The 19,217-nt window shown below is 42.7% G+C and overlaps 1 protein-coding gene across 1 annotated transcript in view; it reads right to left on the bottom strand.

The window, feature by feature from the left end:
* Positions 1–19,217, bottom strand: part of dip2ba (disco-interacting protein 2 homolog Ba) — a 51,586-nt gene that overhangs the window by 13,460 nt on the left and 18,909 nt on the right. Inside the window, exons 2-19 of the mRNA XM_033628693.2 lie at positions 10,581–10,652; positions 9,049–9,204; positions 8,279–8,404; positions 7,829–8,065; positions 7,626–7,754; positions 6,682–6,801; positions 5,069–5,266; positions 4,646–4,737; positions 4,456–4,566; positions 3,539–3,662; positions 3,109–3,218; positions 2,464–2,566; positions 2,068–2,132; positions 1,868–1,961; positions 1,568–1,687; positions 1,338–1,452; positions 819–958; positions 585–721 (exon numbers count right to left, since the gene is read on the bottom strand). Of these exons, the coding sequence (XP_033484584.1) occupies positions 585–721; positions 819–958; positions 1,338–1,452; positions 1,568–1,687; positions 1,868–1,961; positions 2,068–2,132; positions 2,464–2,566; positions 3,109–3,218; positions 3,539–3,662; positions 4,456–4,566; positions 4,646–4,737; positions 5,069–5,266; positions 6,682–6,801; positions 7,626–7,754; positions 7,829–8,065; positions 8,279–8,404; positions 9,049–9,204; positions 10,581–10,652 (2,249 nt within the window). The remainder of the gene's footprint in view (positions 1–584; positions 722–818; positions 959–1,337; positions 1,453–1,567; positions 1,688–1,867; positions 1,962–2,067; positions 2,133–2,463; positions 2,567–3,108; positions 3,219–3,538; positions 3,663–4,455; positions 4,567–4,645; positions 4,738–5,068; positions 5,267–6,681; positions 6,802–7,625; positions 7,755–7,828; positions 8,066–8,278; positions 8,405–9,048; positions 9,205–10,580; positions 10,653–19,217) is intronic.

Raw genomic sequence — 19,217 nt, forward strand, 5'->3', positions numbered from 1 at the left:
AATGTCCTTGCGGCTTGTTCAAAGGCACAGTTTCTGAATACAGGCTGTGTGCATTTCTCTATGGGCTGAGCGTTTTGATATTTTCACTGTATTTATAAAGCACTTAAAGCTGCTTTATAATATAAAAAGAAAAATGAAATATATATATATACACACACATATAAAAATGAAAATCTGACTCTTTACAATATGGGACCTTTAAGTATTGATTTATTGTCCCATGCAAAATGTTTATTCAACATGGGGCATCGGTGGCTTAGTGGTAGAGCAGGCGCCCCATGTACAAGGCTGTTGCCGCAGCGGCCCGGGTTCGACTCCAGCCTGTGGTCCTTTGCTGCATGTCACTCCCTCTCTCCCTCCCCCTTTCACACTTGTCTGTCCTGTCCATTAAAGGCTTAAAATGTCAAAAAAATATCTTAAAAAACAAAAAGCTTATTCAACAGCCACAGTATGTCAGATGATTATAATCTCTGCTCCACTATATTGGAAGAAATTCTATGTAGAGATTCAACATCAAAAACAGATGTGGAATGAGTCGCGTGATATATGCAGGTTTTGAACATGGGTTTCAAACTTTGACTGACCTCAAATGTGTTCTTAGTGACACCAGGCAGGCCATAGTACATGGTGCCTCCAGCCCGAGAGTTGATCACAATCTCTCCTATTTCATCTGTCTTGCACAGCTGAGGAGGCCCGTCCGGTTTTACAATGCACATCAGAGCTGAGACACACAAACAGGTCACAACAATAAGTAAGATCAGATAAAGTCAGAATGTGCAGTAAACAGGGCAGCTGCAGTGTTAACTGTAGTGGCCAACCTCCAGGCATGATGTGGCCCACATCCTGAACCGTGAGAGCAGAGTTCTTGTCCTCTGTGTTCACCCTGATCACCCCGTGGCTCAGCCCGCCCATCGACAGGATGGCTCTGGCTGGTAGTGGAGCTCCTCGTGCACCAGGCCTGCAGGGAAGGCACAAAGAGAAGTGATGGTGTGAGAGAAGTAATGACGGATCAGACGGTAAGGCTGCAGAGAGGATTGGTGAGGTCTGCTGATGCACAAAACAAGCCTAAGTTTCAAAGTGTTTTTAACTTGAACACGGGTCAGACAACTTTGGCGTGACCCTGATCATTGGTGTGAAAGAGGCATTATTTGTCCTCTCACCTACAATCATTTCATCCTAGACAACTCCCATATCCATCCCTAATGTTAAGACATTCTAAATTTAAGTGACTTAATGGTGACAATTATGTGCAAAGCTTCTCTTGTTGTTGCACTATATTTGACCCCCTTGTATCAGAGTGTCTCTTCCCACAGCATGTGAGTGTGCAGATGTGGTACCTGCGTATGGCCACAGTCAGGGCCTCAGGAGAGGTGGCACACGGACAGATCACCTCCGGCTTCAGACCATGAGACTGGAACACATTCAGGAAGGCATCACACGACGACACTGACCCTGATAACAAACAATGAGATAAAAGCATTACCAAAACAGGGTCATACATAGAAGCTCATATCATTGTAGTTCTTTCTTACAATGAGACCATGTTTCTGCAGGAGAGGTGACTCACATGGGTTTGCTCCATCAGCCACGATGAGCATACGTATGGAGGACAGGTTGGTGTCCTTCTGGTCTTTGTGGGCCATCATGGCCCAGTGGAGGTCACGGCACTTCACCAAGGCCACACGTGCTATCAGAGGGTGAAGGGAATATGTTATTTATGGTGCACCTACATATTGCAGTTTCAATATGCTGCATGTCTAATTTTGTTTTTGTTTTTTTCAAGCATATATATCAAATTACGTGGACAAAAGAATAATAAAACTATATAAACATGGAAGATAAGAGTAAGATTGGACATTGTCTGAACCTTTGTGAATGTGGACTCTCTGCACCCACGACATGGGACATGCTTTCATGACAGCGTACGGCACTGTGATGGTGTGGATTCTGTTCATTACACTCTGGGAAAAAAATACAGCATTGTCAATGTCACATTGTGCCACATACCAATGTTAAAAAGGTCAACTGCTCTGGATATACAGCAGAAATTGTTGCATTCAATCTCACCGTTAAGACACCATGCCACAAGCCCATATCCTTCTTGCAGTCCAACACATTGACCAGTGTCTCTCCTAAGACAGAAGACACAAAGAGACATAAGCGAGGATCAGTGCCATCATCACCAGCTAACTGTATAAGAGATGCATAATCTGGGTAACACTCAAAATGTAATTTTGTGGTCCATTAGAGTGTATATCCTCTCTCATCATGATTCTCAGCTAATCCTCTCTGAGGTGCCTCTCTGCTGAAGAGCTCAAGAGCTGAGCACTGCTGAACTTTTAAAAATCACTTTTAATGCTTAGTTTTCTAAAGTATCTCTCCTCCTTACACACACACACAAAGAGTGTAAGAGAGGCAGAGAAGCAGGAGAGGCACAAGTTATATAAGGAACTGAGCTCTGACCTTCACAGTAGTTGCAGGCCTGCGTCAGGGCCTGACAGTGGGTCAGCATGGAGATCTTGGACACAGCAACTCCCATCACCGTCCCCTCCTTACTGGCTTTGTACTTTGGTGGAACACATTCATTCACACACACCCAGACACAGACACACAAACAGAAATATCGACAAAGTTAAATGAAAGCACAAGCTATCTAAACACCCAAGTTGAACACACATTTGGTTGCCTCAAGTCACTTGTGATGCAATATAAAAAGAAATGACTCTCAAACCAAAAGTAAATGACAATGATAGGATTGCCCCATGAAAATCAAAGATTCAAAAGACCAGTCAAATAAGGGTCAAGAGTTAGATCTTAAACGTCTTTTTTTAATAGGCATAAAAAAGGCAAAAATCAAAAAGAACATATAGAGATTTTAAAAATTTGGGGTCGATAAAAAATAATGAGAAACTGGAGAAAAAATGCACTATAAAACACACAGAATATTAAACTTTAAAGTTATTACATGTTTTTTCAAAGTCGTTTACAAGAAAGCGTGTCACCTACTTTTAGTTTCTTGTGCAGGGCAGATGCAGAAAAATCAATCAAATTTTGTTGGATAACCAAAGTAGAAATGCTAAAAGTGTAAATGTAAGTTCTGAGGAGTACCTCTATGTAGGCGGTGTCTGTGTTGGCGGTGGGGATGTGAGGCTGCCAGTCTTTGGATGGTTTGGTCAGATACTTGGTGTCTGTCACTACCCATTTCATCCTCGGCCATCCTGGTGAACACAACCACAAGGAAACACACATTTTAGCTGACGCAAAGCAAAAAGAAATCGTGTTTAGATACACTCATTTGGAGGTGCGTTAAACTGACAATGTTCACCTTGCAACCTCCTGGTTTCAAGGCCAAAGGTGAACAGCCGATACTTTACGAGCAGAGTGAACACAGATCCACCCGTTTACACACTGTGTCCTAAATTGGCCTGTGAACACCCCACTGTGTAAATAATGAGTCCATCTAATGGCTCCCAAACTAAGACAGAAATGACTGCTGCTGAGCAAGCAGTATTGAATTGGGGCATTTAGGCTGACTGACCTTTGAACTGGATGATCTCTCCGTTTGGTGTCTTGGGCAGCCCTTTGAGACATACCTCACTGGTCAGTGCCAGACTAACACCACAGCTGCCCAATAGGAAGCCAATCTGCTGGCTGCCTGCATCCTATGGAGAGAGACAAGGGTCAAGAAACTTGTGACACACACAGAGAGGCCACAATACTGTGACAATTAAAAACCACACATGTGCTCCAGCTGTCAATATATTTGTCATCTGATAAATCCATATTCTTTATAGAGTATATGAGCAATAAGGCATTATATTTACCATATACACAGTGATGATTAAAGGACATATATGGCATTTTAGGTAATAAATAAAATAGTTGCTGAGTTACAACTGACTTAAGTTAAAGGGACAGTTCACCACAAAATCAAAAATACATTAGTACATATTTTTCCTCTTACCTGTAGTGCTGTTTTTCAGTCTAGACTGTTTTTGTGTGAGTTGCCAACCGTTGGAGATATCAGCGCCAAAAAAATAAATTTGAAAAACTAAACAGCAATGTCTCTTTCCAGAAATCCTGACCCCAGGTGTAGTTTTGTAGAAAGAAAATAGTTCCTACATGAAACTGCTCACAACAAGGTCTCTGAATTATCTTGAGTAACCGGATCATGATTTCTGGAAAGAGACATTGCTGTTGAGTTTTTTCAATATATTTGTTCGCACTTTGAGCACCACAAGCTGAGTGCTGTCTAGTTCCATTATATTAGAGAGAAGGCAGACAACTCTACGGCTGATATCTCCAACACTCGGCAACTCACACCAAAACAATCTAGTAGTGAACTTTCCCTTTAAGTGACACAACATTTAAGATAATTAAGATGCATATTGTCAAAAAATCTGATTAAATATTTCCACCACAGAGGAATTCATTTGACAACAGTGACATCATTACCTGTCGTGACAGTGGTACCTCAATGGGCACAGGGATGACCTCAGCCAACAGGCAGCCATAGAAAGCCACCCAGAACATACCAGGGTCGCTGTTTGGATACACCAGTGCCACCTAAGAAACAAAAAAGTTATTTTTCATGTTCAGTCATACTTATCATACAGATACGGAGTTGCGACGGACAGACTCTTACCCGATCTCCAGGTTGTAGGACAGGGTCTGTCTTGGTGCCCAGTTTATTAAGCAGTGTGTAAGCCAGTTTCAGGCTGCGACTCCATAGTTTTCCTGTGGAGAAGAAAAGCGAATGATGATTTTAAAATGTCGTGCTTATTGTTTATTTACCACGTTGTATAACTGATCCCGGATAGATCAACTCCACAACCCACTGTAGCTCGTGTAGGAAATGTACTGTACATGTAGGTGTTGTTCTGCTCAGGCGGGCCAACACATATTTATTCAGTTGAAGAGGCTCATATGCAAGAGATAAACCTCGCATTTACATTTCATGGGCACAGTAACATGACAGTAACAGTAACAGTAAAAAAAACAGTAACTTTGGGATATACAAATATGGGATATACTTTTTATTATTTCTATGAGTCGAGGTGCTGCTCACCGTATGTGAGTGTGTAAAGGGGTTTGCCGGTGATGTCCAGAGCAGTGAGGGCAGGGCTCTTGGCCTGGGTGGCCCCCCAGCGGGCCAGCGCAGCCTGTAGGGCAGGAGGCCAGTTACTGACCACGCCGAGGGGCTCCCCCTTCACTGGGATGATCTGACGTCCCTCTGGCTTTGGGGTGTTGGGGTCTGGCTGGGGCACTGGACAAATACAGAGGCACAAATGAGAAGGGAGGCAGGGGACGATTAGGAGAAGCCAACAGAATACAACATTGATTAGTTTAGTTTGAAATACTGGTTCTGATAATGACTTTATTTCCGACTTTCATTCCCTGTTGAGCATCCATTAATTATACATAAATACTTATTACCAGTTGTTTTTGCAAGGTCAATAGCTGTATAAGTAATAAGCATTTTTGTTACTTTGTTACTACAAAATAAAATTAGAAGGTTTGGCGAATCAAATCAAATTACATTATGGGTATGTCACACAAGGGCAAGTGCAAACAAGTGCTCTCAAAGCCACAGTTAAGTTTGGATTTTCAGTAAAGCCCAGGCTGCATGTCAGATTAGATTCTACCTGCTACTGACTACATTTTACATGTACATACATGTTAAAAAGAAGTAAATTTCATAATGTTCAGGAGTCTGACTGCTTTATTTTTTATTATCAGCATTTACCTCTACCTTTATTTTCAATACTTCATTACATTTAATATGTACAGTAGTATTATTAAGTACAGTAAATATCAGATACTGTTACTCTACTTCTACCAAAGTCATTTTCTGGTAAGATCTGTGCTTTTACTCAAGTGTGGTTTTCAAGTACTTAATTTACCACTGAGTTTTCTATCATTATCAGCAGAACTAACTTCAATAGGGGCCAATGGCTGCGCAGCCTCTACCAGTCATGCCGGGCGTACATCACTGACCGGAGCTGAAGAAGGGACGATTGTGTTACATGATCAGAGGGTACAGCTCCAGAGAAAGCAGGTCTCTTCTGCTGTGTGAGTGTGTCTCACTGTGATGTTCTTCATTTTAACATGTATTTACATGAACCTTCTGACTAGACCGCAACAGTCATACATATAAACAAATAAGTACGTGAATGTCACCACTTCCTGTTTCAAATTATAGCCCTCAAGGGTTTCACACGTGTTCAAGCCATATACTAGGTTTTGACTTAGTCTCATGTTTATTTGTTTAAAGAATCATGGGGGAAGTATTTTAAGTAATTTGAAAACACACACACACAAAAAGAGATTTTTATGGTAAGTTTGATGTTCAATTCTAAATTTTTATATTTCTTTAGGGATTTTTTCATTAGAGTTTGATAATCAGTGATCCAGATATAATTATTTGTTAAGGTATCAATTTCTTCAGTCATCCAGTTTTAAGTCAAAGATTGTTCATTTCTGACAGCAGCAAGGAAAATAACAATTGCGCAGGATTGGATATCATCAGATTAATCAGCTTCCCTGGATTTTTCCTGCTTCAAACTGCCCTTATCATATCGACCTCAAGAAGCGACCCATCCAACAAACTGTGAGATATTTTTTCAGCAGACTATGTGGGATTATAAAAGAAGTGAGTAAGATGCAAACTTTGTGTCTCACCTTCTACAATTTCCTCAGAGTCATCGAGGAAGAATTCGCTGAGTGGGGGTCTCTTCGGCCGTTTAAGTGTGTTCAACAGCTGCTGGATCTTAGTGGACACCCTGCTACTGACAGGCACGCCTGGACAAACACCGAGACAACAGCCCACCGTCACAAACATACGAAAACAAACAGCCCAGATGCCACAAGCACACACCCACACATGCATTTCTATTCTAACACAAATACTGATCTACTTAATCACGCACTCTCGCACAAGCAGAACCCTACGCACTAGCACGCAGTCAGGATCAGAATCAGCAGCAGGAGGGACTCAAAAGGGAAATTGGTAGGAGACACAGATTGGACAATCTTTAGGAAAATCAACTGTAGGAGATTCTCTATGTCTAAACCTACAACACGAGACAAACATGAAGACAGAGAGACAAACACCAGGCTGGAAAGCAAGCTGATTTGGGGCTCTTCAGCATCCCTCCCCTTCCCCGATTTCGACTTATATTACCTTTTCTTTTTCCTTTTTTTTAATGAAAGGCAAGACAGGGACGGGATTAACGGACCCAAAAGAAAGAACACAAAATATCTGTGATTAGCAGCATTCACCACACAGTGAGATGGGGATAATGTTGAAGATGATTCTGGGTGAACATAGACAGATTGTTTGTGGAACTGAACGTGCTCCAGTCAGCTTTGTCACTGCAATGCTGTCATCCATACGGCTGATGCAAAACAGAAAATGTCACTCAACTGCCATGATTAACACATGCAAATGGTTTGACTGCAAATCTGGAGAAGGTCGATGACCAGGGGACAGTAACCAAATTCAACACATTTCAGGAATAGAAAACTGGGATTCTTCTCCCTACATTAGTGCAAATGTACACCCATATATATACATTTAAAACACCAACAGACATTTACAGACATCTTAGCTTGTCTGAGTTTACCGTCAGCAGTATCCAGCATGCTGGAGCGGCTCTGTCCACGGCTCATGCCTCTGACCGCCGGAGGCAGGTCCACCCTTGACCCTCTCTCCTGGGGAGTGGAGGACGTCACATCTGGGGGGACGCTGTTTTCTGGAGGACAAGAGAAAGTGTCATAAATGGGAACAACAACTAGCCGTCACTGTTATGCATCTGTTCATATTTACCTATCCGTGTGTGGGCCAGTACATCTGCCAACAGAGAAGCTGCAGGTTGTAGCTGGGGCTGTGGCTGGGTTTTGGGCTCTCCATGGGAGAGGGTGGAGGAAGCAGACGAGGACGTGGAGGAGCTTTGGACGGAACGGTTGATCCAGTAATCAGGGCTCTGCAGGCTCTGGGCTAACACTGCACTGAGAGCTGCCTTTCTGCGCAGTGAGCCCTCATCCTCTGATGCAGAAGATGTGTCTGATGGGAAGAGAAAACCCCAAATATTTAGAACATATTTACAGTTTTGAACACGCTTATAGTTTTTGCTTGTCCCCCTTAAAAGGGGCGTCAAAAGGTAGAGTCAGCTGCAGAGTCGTTCGTTCAGTGGGACTGAAGGTTTCTGATTGAAAAGCAGGTCCCATTATCATTACAGTCACCAGTTACCCACTGAGTGGGAGGAATCTAGTTTACCTGGGGGTGTGCAGGTATCTATGGGAGACTGGACAAAGGCTGAGCGTCTCTTGGTTGGCATGGGCAGTGCCATCTTCTCCTCTTTGTGTTTGGCCAGTGCTGCCTGAACAGCCTCTGTGTGGATGTCTACACAAATGATACAAACATACAGACAAAGACAAATGAGTGAGATGGACAGAAAGACAGAGGAAGTGACAGGCTGATGATTTGTTATTGCTGGATAAAATGGCAATGATTAACTGATAAATCAATTAGCTGTCAACTATTAAATTGATTTGCGACTAATTTGATGATCAATTAATAAGTTTGAGTAATTTTCTAAGAAAAAAAAAATCTCTGATTCCAGCTTTTTAAATGTAAACTGCAGACTGAATATCTTTGGGTTGTGAACAAAACATGACATTTAAGGATGTCATCTTGAGCCTTGGGTAACACTGATCACCATTATCCACCACTTTCTGACATTTTATAGACAAACAATAAAAAATAAATCAAGAAAATTATCCACAGAATAGTCAACAATAAAAATAATCCTGAGTCGCAGCCCTACCACTGGGTGGTATTTATTAACTCCACCAAGGACATTATGTTTTCATTTGTTTGTTTGTCAGTTAAATTACAGAAAAACTAAAGGCACAGTTTTCATGAAACAGGGGATTCGGCCTTGGCAGACGTCTGTGCTCTCCAGGTGCCCTTGTAGTTTAATGTGTTTTATTCATTTATCTGTTTAAGTGTGTGTTTTCTATGTGTCCTGTATATAAGCTGTGTACCTGATCTGTAGCGCTCGTCCCTGGCCCCCCCACTGCGGTGTGCGCGGTGGTGTCTGGAGGCTGAAGATGTGGAGGGGCCCGGAGCCTCAGGACTCGGGCTGGGGTCGGCACTGTGACCCGGGGAAAGCTGTACATCTGGCAAAGACAGATCCACATCTACAGAACAGAAGCACATAATATGTGCACAGTCAATAAAACCACATATAGGGCAACATTATTAATAAACAACAACAAACATGAGCTTTTAGGAAGTTGCACACTCTGGCTTTACATAATGCCATTACAGCCACATGAAGGCATAAATATTACATTAAACTCAGAGAAGCTCTCTAAATGTAGCCTCACTACAGAGGCTCTGAGCATGAAGTGAAATAAGGACATGCACTTGACTGATGCAACTTATACTGTTAACGCAGTACATGAAACTAGGCTAGAGTCAGGCAAATATATTTTTAGTCAACTCCTCTCAGAGGGCCTGGGCAACAGAGTCCCTGTGTAGATGATGGCTGAGAGGAATAAGAGGCCCGTTGGGAGGGGTGCAGGAGCAGGAGGTGACCTTTGGAGTTTCAAAGCTTCCCAATACCTGCTTTGACATTCAGGGCAAGCTGCCCAGAAGCCACTGATGACCATCAGAACTTAATTCAAGTGCTAAATATGGAAATTATCCATATTAGAATTAGATTCCTGCAGTCCTTGTCAACTCCCTGTGTGCGTTATCACTTCAGATGTATAATGTTGTAGCTCCAGCCAAAGCAGGCCAAGGTTACACTCGCAGGAAAGGAAGTTACGTATTCCACTTTTCAAAATAAGCTCACAGTGACACATACAGAAGGATTTTTTCATGCTAATGCTAATATGGTGCAATTCTTCCTGAGGAAACACCACACCCTCATGTGAGTCAGCTGACGGAGAAAAACTGAACAGATCAGCTTACTACTGAGGACAGAGGTGACTGGCTCATAAGGGTACAGCGAAACTCTGGTACTTCCCTACTTCTGTTACCACTCGTAAACTGATACTGGTTGCAAACTGCGTTCACGAGTTCACAATGGACAGAACAAACTCTAAGGCTTACTGTGGTTTTGTTATTCTGGGGATTTTATACTGCGGTGTGGTTTTCAGAGAGGTTAGATGTTTCTGTATGCTTTGTTGTCATGTGTCTAATTCCCATTTTGGCCACTAGAGTGCCACAGACAGCCAGAAATTCTCTTTGACAACTTGGACAAAGAGAATCACAGACACACTGGATATTCAGTGAAGCTACTTTTTTATTAAGCTGGAAAAAAAAAAAAAATCAAAACCACAGAGATTTTTCTTTGTAATTCTCCACACAGATGGGGAAGAACTATCAGCTGAGATGCAACAATCATACTGAAGTCATGACTTGATGATATTCTAATGGAATTGCTTTGGTTTTATGACCAGCACCAAAAATGCTGACAGGGGAGATGAAAAATTACGTAGAAAAGAGAGAGAGAGGACTTAGATGTGAGTTAAGGAAAAGCAAAGAGCAGAAGAAGAGTTGATCTTACTTGGCAAACGGGGGATGTAGGAGGCCAGCAGCTTGGCTCTCTTCTTCTCATAGCCCTTCTGCGTGATGTCACCTAGGAGAGAGGACAGCGACACCACACCGTTATGTTAGTCATAATTACCACACAAACACCAGGCAACTGCGCACACAGACCAACACATAAACCAGATGAAGTACACGTAACACTCCTCTGACACACACATACAGCCTCTGCTTTGGCTAATACATTTGCAGGGGTTGAGTCATAATAATAATCCTCTTTAAACCAAATCTACTGAACTCCACATGTTGACAGCTCAGTCCATTTACAACTAGGCAAGGAGATAACACCATTGTTTGGCCTTACATTAGCCCCGGTGAATAAACATGATGAGTGCACAAAAACCTCCTCTGGGCTACGAAACCCAAATATGATTACGGCAACTAGCAGATAACCGTGCGTGGCGGAGAACAATGGCCAAACTGAAGGCTATCTGGAGCAGTTGGGATAGTGACAAGAGTGAAAAAGGAAGCCATGTGAGCTGGTTTCACATGGGACTCAACGATTTATCTTCTCCACCTCCCCCCTCTTTTTCCCACTGTAAACCCAGCCCCACCCCTTCCTCATTCGGCCTTGGACTGGCAGGACTCCCACAGCTACCAAAGTTTGTTGGAGAGGGACAGAGGCAAGACAAAGTCCACTTAACAGGGACCCCAAAACACACAGTCTACTTGTGCAGCAAACATGTATGCAAGACACGCCCTATCCAGTTCACGAACATGTTTACACACTGTCCTTGTACACACTAACAACCCCACAACTCTCAGTTATTCCCCTTCCCCTGTGTCCAGTGATAACACCGTATGCTATGTCAAGTGCAATGTGCCAAAGGACTGCTTAGCCTCAATCCCAGCACCTCCTCCAGACTCTGACCGGTGACAAGGAAAAACCCTCATCCAAGCAGCTGAAGAAAATCAAAGATAACGGGGAGGAGAGGGTTGTGGGGGGTGAGGTGATAAACACATGGTCAAAGTCACCAGCAGAAGTGAGAGCAAACATAGCTTGGTGCATGTATGAGACAACAATGGAAAGAAAATGAGGGGAAAGAGGGGGAGCCAAAGTTCAACAGCAGATTGAAGGGTGGTGGGCTGGATAAGCCGGCACTGGGTGGGGAGTCCCATGTGTGACTCTGATTCTGTGTGTCTTTAAGCTTTCTCACACTCTGGTCACTGTCCACTGGTGTGTGGTGTTTGCCTAGAAAAATAAGTAAATCAAAGAGGGAGCTCCCCTCAGGATTGAGGATTTGGATTGCCAGTATTTGAGTTTTGTAGACTTTTTTTTATTTCTGATCCTTCCCATGCAGGAAACTCTGGAGATTTCACAACACCGTGAAATCATGGGAAACAAGGGAGGAGGGAGGGCGCAGAGGGAGTGTACATCATTTGCAAAGAAAAAAACTCCAGCAGAAACAAAGTCAAAGACCGTTTTAGAGAGAGTGTGTGATTGAGTGCTGAGTGCTTTCTCATTCTCTGCGTAAGAGAGCTCAAATGGGGTGGCCAGCAGTCAGCTCCGACTTCATGCCTGGGTACACACACACACTGGCCTCAAATGTACTTGGGACAAAAAAAAAAAAGCAAATGTGTGTTACAGTCTCTTCTTCTTTGTTTCCTCAACTCTTAGGCGTGCTACAGGCTTGTTAATGTGGACAAAAATACTCAGAGACAGACGTGAAAGTGCAGCAATCAGCAGCAAATTGATTGTAGTGGACTGGAACATCATTGTTGTCAGAGACGGGCTTCTGTCAAAGCCTCGTCCTGGTGTCCAAGTGGTGCCCAGAGGGAGGAAGGGAGGGATGGAAAGACGGAGGGAGGGTCATTAACACAGACAGAGGAGAGTCTGTATTAGTGTGAGGGCATAACAACAGGCGTGGACTGGCACGGCCACACTGGCTCTGTGGCTGGCAGCGGGCAGAGAGACACCGAGGGCTCTGGGTTGAGAGAGTGACTGTGACAGCTGCTTCAAAACAGAGGAAAAGCTGTATGTTTTGAGTGCAAGAATGTGGTGTTTTGAGTGTGAGCATGAGCAAAACAGTACAATGACTGTGTGTGCGTGTGTAATCTGAGGTCAGGGGACAGGATATGAGTGTTACCCCACCCTGTGTGCGCGCTGCCAAAATCGTCTGCCTGTGTCTGTCTAGAGAAAGAGGAATGTGCTGATTGGAGAGCACCATGCTAACAGAGAGGGCCAACTGGCCAGGAGAGCTAGCCCATTGGCCAAAAATTCCCCTGAGGTGCAGGAAGTGAATGTATTTGTGTGTGTAAATGTGTGTGTACACAGCTGGTGCAGGTTAAGGGGTGCTACAGTACACAGAGGAATGAATGCTGACTGAGCCCGGAGCTGAGTTGCATTACAGGCCTTCTCAGTGAGATGTGTGTCAGTGTGTCAAACCAGAAGGATCATGTGTGTTTTGTTGTCCTGGCATATGCTGGACCTGCTCAACACAGTAGCAGCAGAGGCAGGTTTAGCAAAGTGTGTGTATAAAAGTGTCTCTTAGATGCATTGATTCAGTGACAAAGGTCATCTCATTTCTGTAAGCAATCATCATAATCCTTCCTCCTGCCATCCAGGCACTTTAAAGTTTGTCTTTATAGAGCTAGTTGTGTAAACAGACCGACCAATGTGGCTCTTTCAGAGCTTGTTCAAGTCAAGATGACAGTGACCCTCTGACTTCTTCTTTGAACGGCTGCTGTTGACCTCTGACCTCGGGACCAGTCAAATGGAGGGCTGATCCTCTCACAGCTGACAGTGCAGGGTCACAGAGGGGATAAACACACACATAAACAGCACTCGCAGTTGCACCAATAATTACAGAGAGCCACATTCTGACAGGAAGGGATTTTACAGTAAAGTCATGCATCCAGGCATTAGTGACCACTTCAGTTTTAATCCGCACTGGCATTCTCCAGCACATTAGAGCCTTTTGTGTTTGTGCAGCTCATCTGTGTGCTCACCATGATGGTTGAAGCCTTATCATAGAACTGGGCTGTCTATGAAGCAGAAAGACGCAAATACTTTTGAAACTGGTGCAACATGACCAGAGAAAATAGAGGAAAAAGGCTGTTACATTCACTTTTCGCTCAAGGGGTAGAGAACCTTCAACTCCCAGAATGCACTGCGCCGCACCCAGCCAATAAATGCTCCTGCTGGTGGGTGACATAATGTGAGTTTGGCTGGTTTAACAAAGAAAACAACATGGTGGTTGGCTGTTTACGGTTTAACAGTACATTAAAATATGTTTCTTAAAACTTCCTGTTCACACATTCTTGTATTACAGCTAAACAGTGCACTTAAATACGTTTTTGAAGACATTTTAGGGACATAGCCAATATAGTAACAGAATCTTGGTTTGAAGTTGAGTTTATTAACATTTATGCTCACGGATAACTGAAATAGGAATGTCAGTTTCTATTTTTTGTTTTTTTGCATTTGATCAGCCAACACCCATTACCAGTAACTAACCAATTAATTTTTAAAACAGAAAAGACATGAAACACAAGAGGCCTTTCCTTTTAGTCAGGTGCTCCATTGAATCAGTGAGCTTTAGGGCTGTATTTCAAATTGCTATCCATTAAGAGCTGGACAGTCAACCCTCCGCGTTAACATGTGGAAACATGTCCACTGCGCACCCTCTGGTCTCCACTGGTATCTTGGCCGCTCTGCACTGTGCACCACCTGCATTGGGTGGGAGCTAATGTTAGCTTGTTAGCACTCTCCTTTATTTAGCTATTACAGCTGGTAACACCATCACAGTGGTGGAACGCGTTGCAGCAGAAACACTGCGCCCACCCTCCGGTCTCAGTTACTCAACCCTGTTGAGTAAGCAGCTTTATTTTGAGCAATATAACCCCTTTAGCATTGTTACTTATGTTACCACCACTAGCCATGCTGACACTGCTAACAATGATAACCGAGCTAACACTAATAACATAGTCAACAACATGAAAGGGGTTTCATGGCTCTAAATTGAGTCGCTTACTCATCAGGCCGAGCTGTGGGCAGACTGTAGGGTGGGCACAATGTTTTCACAGCAACACTGTTAGGTCTAGATGCCATTCCTGGCAGATAATAGCAGAATAAGTGGGGCTGCTAGCTAGCTCCTACCAGATCTGGGTGATGCGCAGTGCAGTTAACTTTAAAGTAGCAAAACACACCCATAGGCTGACATACATAAGTTAACCAGTCAATAATATTCACAGCGGTTAACCAATTAACAGTTCACTGTTAACATTCCTACACTGAATAGATGCAGAATTTTCATTTTAAAAAAGTAGAACTATACTCGATCGGTAATTGAAGTATTTGATCAGCACTGCATAGTTTTAACAATGATATTCTATAAACAGAAGATAACCCATTACAAGCTGCGCAAATGGTATGAAATGGTATACAGTTCCAGTCTCCTAAGTGGGCATATATCTGAATCACACCGCTTTTAGAAGTGTTGTACACGTCATGTGGCTGGAAGAAATCTTATTCAAAACAATACAAGGCCATATACAGTAAAAATGTGATGTTTGTTCCTTATTTTGCCACTCGCTTTTATCTATCTGAGTGTAAGATCACGCCAGTTGTTGCCAGATCTTGCTAGTGTGTTGCTAAAAGAAAGAAAAAAAAATCTAAACTTTCCAAGAAGTCAGCTGGTGCTTTAAGTTCACTCTGTTTATTTGTTGTCCAGATTGGTAGATCTATAATATCTGTTCTCCACAATGTTCAGATTGTCGCTTACGTTAAAGGAACCCAAGAAAAACATGAGCCGTCTAGTTGCCATGGTACTTAAAGGGCACTGAACATTAATGTCCTGATAGTCGTTTCCATGGGTTTTTCCAGCCCACAAAGCAGCTGATACGTTGAATCATCTGACTGTCTGAGGCTGACACACTTAAAATGCTGCTTCTTAGGTCACTATTAACAATGGACTGCATATTTGGCTCTCTCAAACCAACCTAAAGAGGAACACTAATACCACATCAACGGTGAATAAATGATGCGTAATGAACAGTCAGAGAAAACTGGGAAGGAAGGCTAAGGTTATGGTTCTGTGTGCACGCTGTGTGGGGGGAATACATAATGAAACTCAAATGGACTGGGACAAATCCTCACCAAAAGCACCTAAAACCTTGTGCAAGACTCCAGGTCATTCAGCAATGGGTGAAATTAATATTGGAAACAGAGGGAGGACTTGAAAGGATTTTTTTCAGTTTGTGTTAATAATCTGAACAAGCAGTTTAATTCCAGCTGCCATTATCAGCAAAGACCAGTTTGGGGAAAGTCTCAGACGTCTACATAAAACTCCAGCAACAAAGTCAGTGTGCTCCCCGGCTGTAATTTCAATCAGAGTAACACCTGCTGCCAAATTTTATAGTACAGCGTTCCTTTATTCCCTAACTGATATTGCTTGGCTCATGAAAAACTGTTCTTAATTTTGGAAAATGCTCCTCTGTGCCTGAGAGGCTTAGTGAAGCACTTTTTTAATGCCAAAGTTTTCCATCTGTTTTGTGGTCAGAACACATTTTCTTAAATGAAAAAAGCCACTGGCAATTTGAAAAAGCACAAGTTAAAGTGCCTTTTTGTTTTTAAAGTTTAGAGGAAGTACCCTGTGTTATAGATGAATATGACAGAATATGAACATGTCTCTGCCAGCAACCCAGGGACCAGATGATTAAAACACTCCCAACAGTGTATCAAAGCGATAAAAATGAGGAGCCAGCACAGTTTCCAGGGCTCTCAATAACAGTCAGAGGTTACTGCTGGGCTAATGCTTCCTCTCTTAGACAGAATGATGAGCTAATAGTTGACGCTAGCAGACAGGAGTGTCTGGGCTGTAGTTAACACCCGCCCATCCACCAACCTGCCCAGCACACACAGGAACAATCAGATTAAAGTGAAGCACAGTGCACAAGTACAACATTTGTGACGTGTGTATGTGTGGTGGGGGGTGGTGAATAGCTTTAGGCATCAGGTGATTAGCCTGCCGGCACCCCAACGACACACAGTTCATGTATGAACAAGTGTACAGCACCTTTCCAGTCTTCCAACCACACAGTGCTTCTACGCTACTCGTCACTTTTTACCCATTAACCAGGGCTGCACAATGAATCCACATATTATCGAAATCATAATGTGCAATTTTTTAAATTGTAGGAGCTGCAACTGTTTGATAAAGGCAACATGTGTCACAATTTAACATCACAATGTAGCACCGTGGTTCAACAGAAATGACACAGCCTACAAATCATATTCCAGATGTAGGGGAACATGCTTGTTTGGTTCAGACTGCAGCAAAAATCACATGGCTGAGGCTACCATACAGAGTGCCACCTGCTCCTAAGCTAAATGTTGTTGTTGTTGGGTTCAGTGTCTTGCCCAAGGATACTTTGACAACTGGAGGAGCTGGGGATCATACAGCCAATTTTCTGATTGGTGGACGACCTGCTCTGCCTCCTGAGACACAGACATGGAGTTGTTTTTGGCCATGACAAGCAGTTTTAAAGCTTGCTCTGTTGCTTGGTTGGTAAAGAAAAATTTCCCCACCCTTTGGCGCCCACAGTTTTTACCCTTAGAGCCTGAAATCTGGCATGGAGGTCGCAGCTATTGCAAAACTTCACACTTGTTCACCTCCCTGTCAAGGATGTGGCAACAACCCTGATGTTTCATCTCATTGTGTCGTTTTCTGTTGATGTTGCAAACACAGAAGACTTCCATACTATGTACAGACCACTGCAACCCCCCCAACACACACACACACACACACACATATATGAATTTATCCCCCCCACTGGTAGAGCTCTGTAATTACTGCGGGGGCAGATTAGCCTGGTGGCATCCAGCTCTGGGAGGAAGCAACACAACTGTTTCTGTCACCCACCATTTCCTCTTGCCTCAGAGTATCAGTTCCTCACCCTGTATGCACACACAGGTTACCAGATGATTGTACAGAAACACACACACGTCAGTGAGGATAACTGCCCAGATTACACAGATAGCGGTAAATAAAACTCCCCTTTCACATCATCCAACGTTTGCATTTTTGGCTCTATCCTAATCTGTAATCTGAGATTACATTTGAACCTAACAGATTACATCGCTCCGTCTGGACATTTGTATGTACTTGTTAAAAGGATAGATGGCAAATATGTCTGAACTGAGGCTAGCATAGTGTTTGACTATCTTCTACCCCTGTGAGGTCACAGACGGGCTTCTAGCCAGCAATGCTGGTTCGATCTGCACAAAGCCGTCTTTGTTTATCAGTGGTTTATTGTCTGTGATGAATGAGATGCTAACATACTGCACTGTTACAACTCAATCTCACGAGAAATAGATACCAACAAAAGAAAGCCATTCTCCTGTAGGGTCTTGGGGAGCAGATGACAGCAAGGAGAGACACACAGAGCACAACCGCAAACAGAAACAGCCACAGTATGCACATTTACATGTAAATACACACGTAAACACAGGGGCTGAGAGAGGAACTAACGTCACCCACAGGATCTTATTTATAGAGCAGAAACACAAAAACAACAGGCAGACTGTGCTGAGAACATGGGTAAATAGCGCTCGGCAGGAAACACAAATGAATGAGTCCAACACCAAGACCATTTAATGGCACCTGGTCGTTGGTTAAATTAGATGTTAGATGTTAGATTTCCACATTTCATCCTCTAAAATGGAAGTAGTTAGACGAGAGGAAATAAAGTAAATTCCCCATACTCTAGTTTTGCATTCCAATGCATGATTTATTCTTTCATTTTTTATATTAATACCATAAGCTGGAGCTGAAACAATTAATTTAATAATCAATTAGACTAAATTAAATGGCAACTATTTTGATGATTGGTTAATCATTTGAGTCATTTGTCAAGAAAACACCAAACACTTCCTTGATCCAGCTTATAAATTGTGAGGATCCACTTATCTTTGTCTTATGCGATAGTAAATTTAATGTCTTTAGGTTTTGGAGTCAAGCAAGCAACTAGATAATGTCAACTTTAGGAAATTGTGATGGGCATTTTTTCACTATCAAATAATTAATTGATTATTTGAGATGAAAACAAGCAAATTCAAACTAAAAACATGATGAGTTGCAGCCCTACTGTGAACACACACAAGATGGTCTTGATCAAGTTGTCTGCATTTGAAACATTGCTTGGTCAATACTGTCATCCTCGCAGTATTTTAAGAAGTCAGGGCTCCAGAGAGCAACCATTTTGGCCTCTCTCTACTTCCTCTGTCCATGCTATGTGCCTTAACAATAATAGTAATAATAAATAAAGCTTTTTTAAGCAACGACTGCATTTTTAAGCACTATATTGTGCTACAATTCTGTAGCCTGTGCTATGAAACTTTCCACCTCTGTAGCACCAGTGTTATGTGCAAAAAAAGTTAACGTACAGCCCTGTATAATAATTTACATCATATTTTAGGAAATCTGTCTGTTCCTATACACCCATGTGTATGGGAACTGACAAAAAACTAACACTTAAAATGTGTTATTTCAGCACCAAAAGGCGTGGTGAAAAATTCTGGGGTGCACCTAAATTATGTGCTGGTGGACGTAAATTATAAAGTTAGGCACACCAGTGCAAACGATGTAAAAATTTA

This window comes from Epinephelus lanceolatus, chromosome 8 (genome assembly GCF_041903045.1).
Source record: "Epinephelus lanceolatus isolate andai-2023 chromosome 8, ASM4190304v1, whole genome shotgun sequence".
Classification (NCBI taxonomy): Eukaryota; Metazoa; Chordata; class Actinopteri; order Perciformes; family Serranidae; genus Epinephelus; species Epinephelus lanceolatus.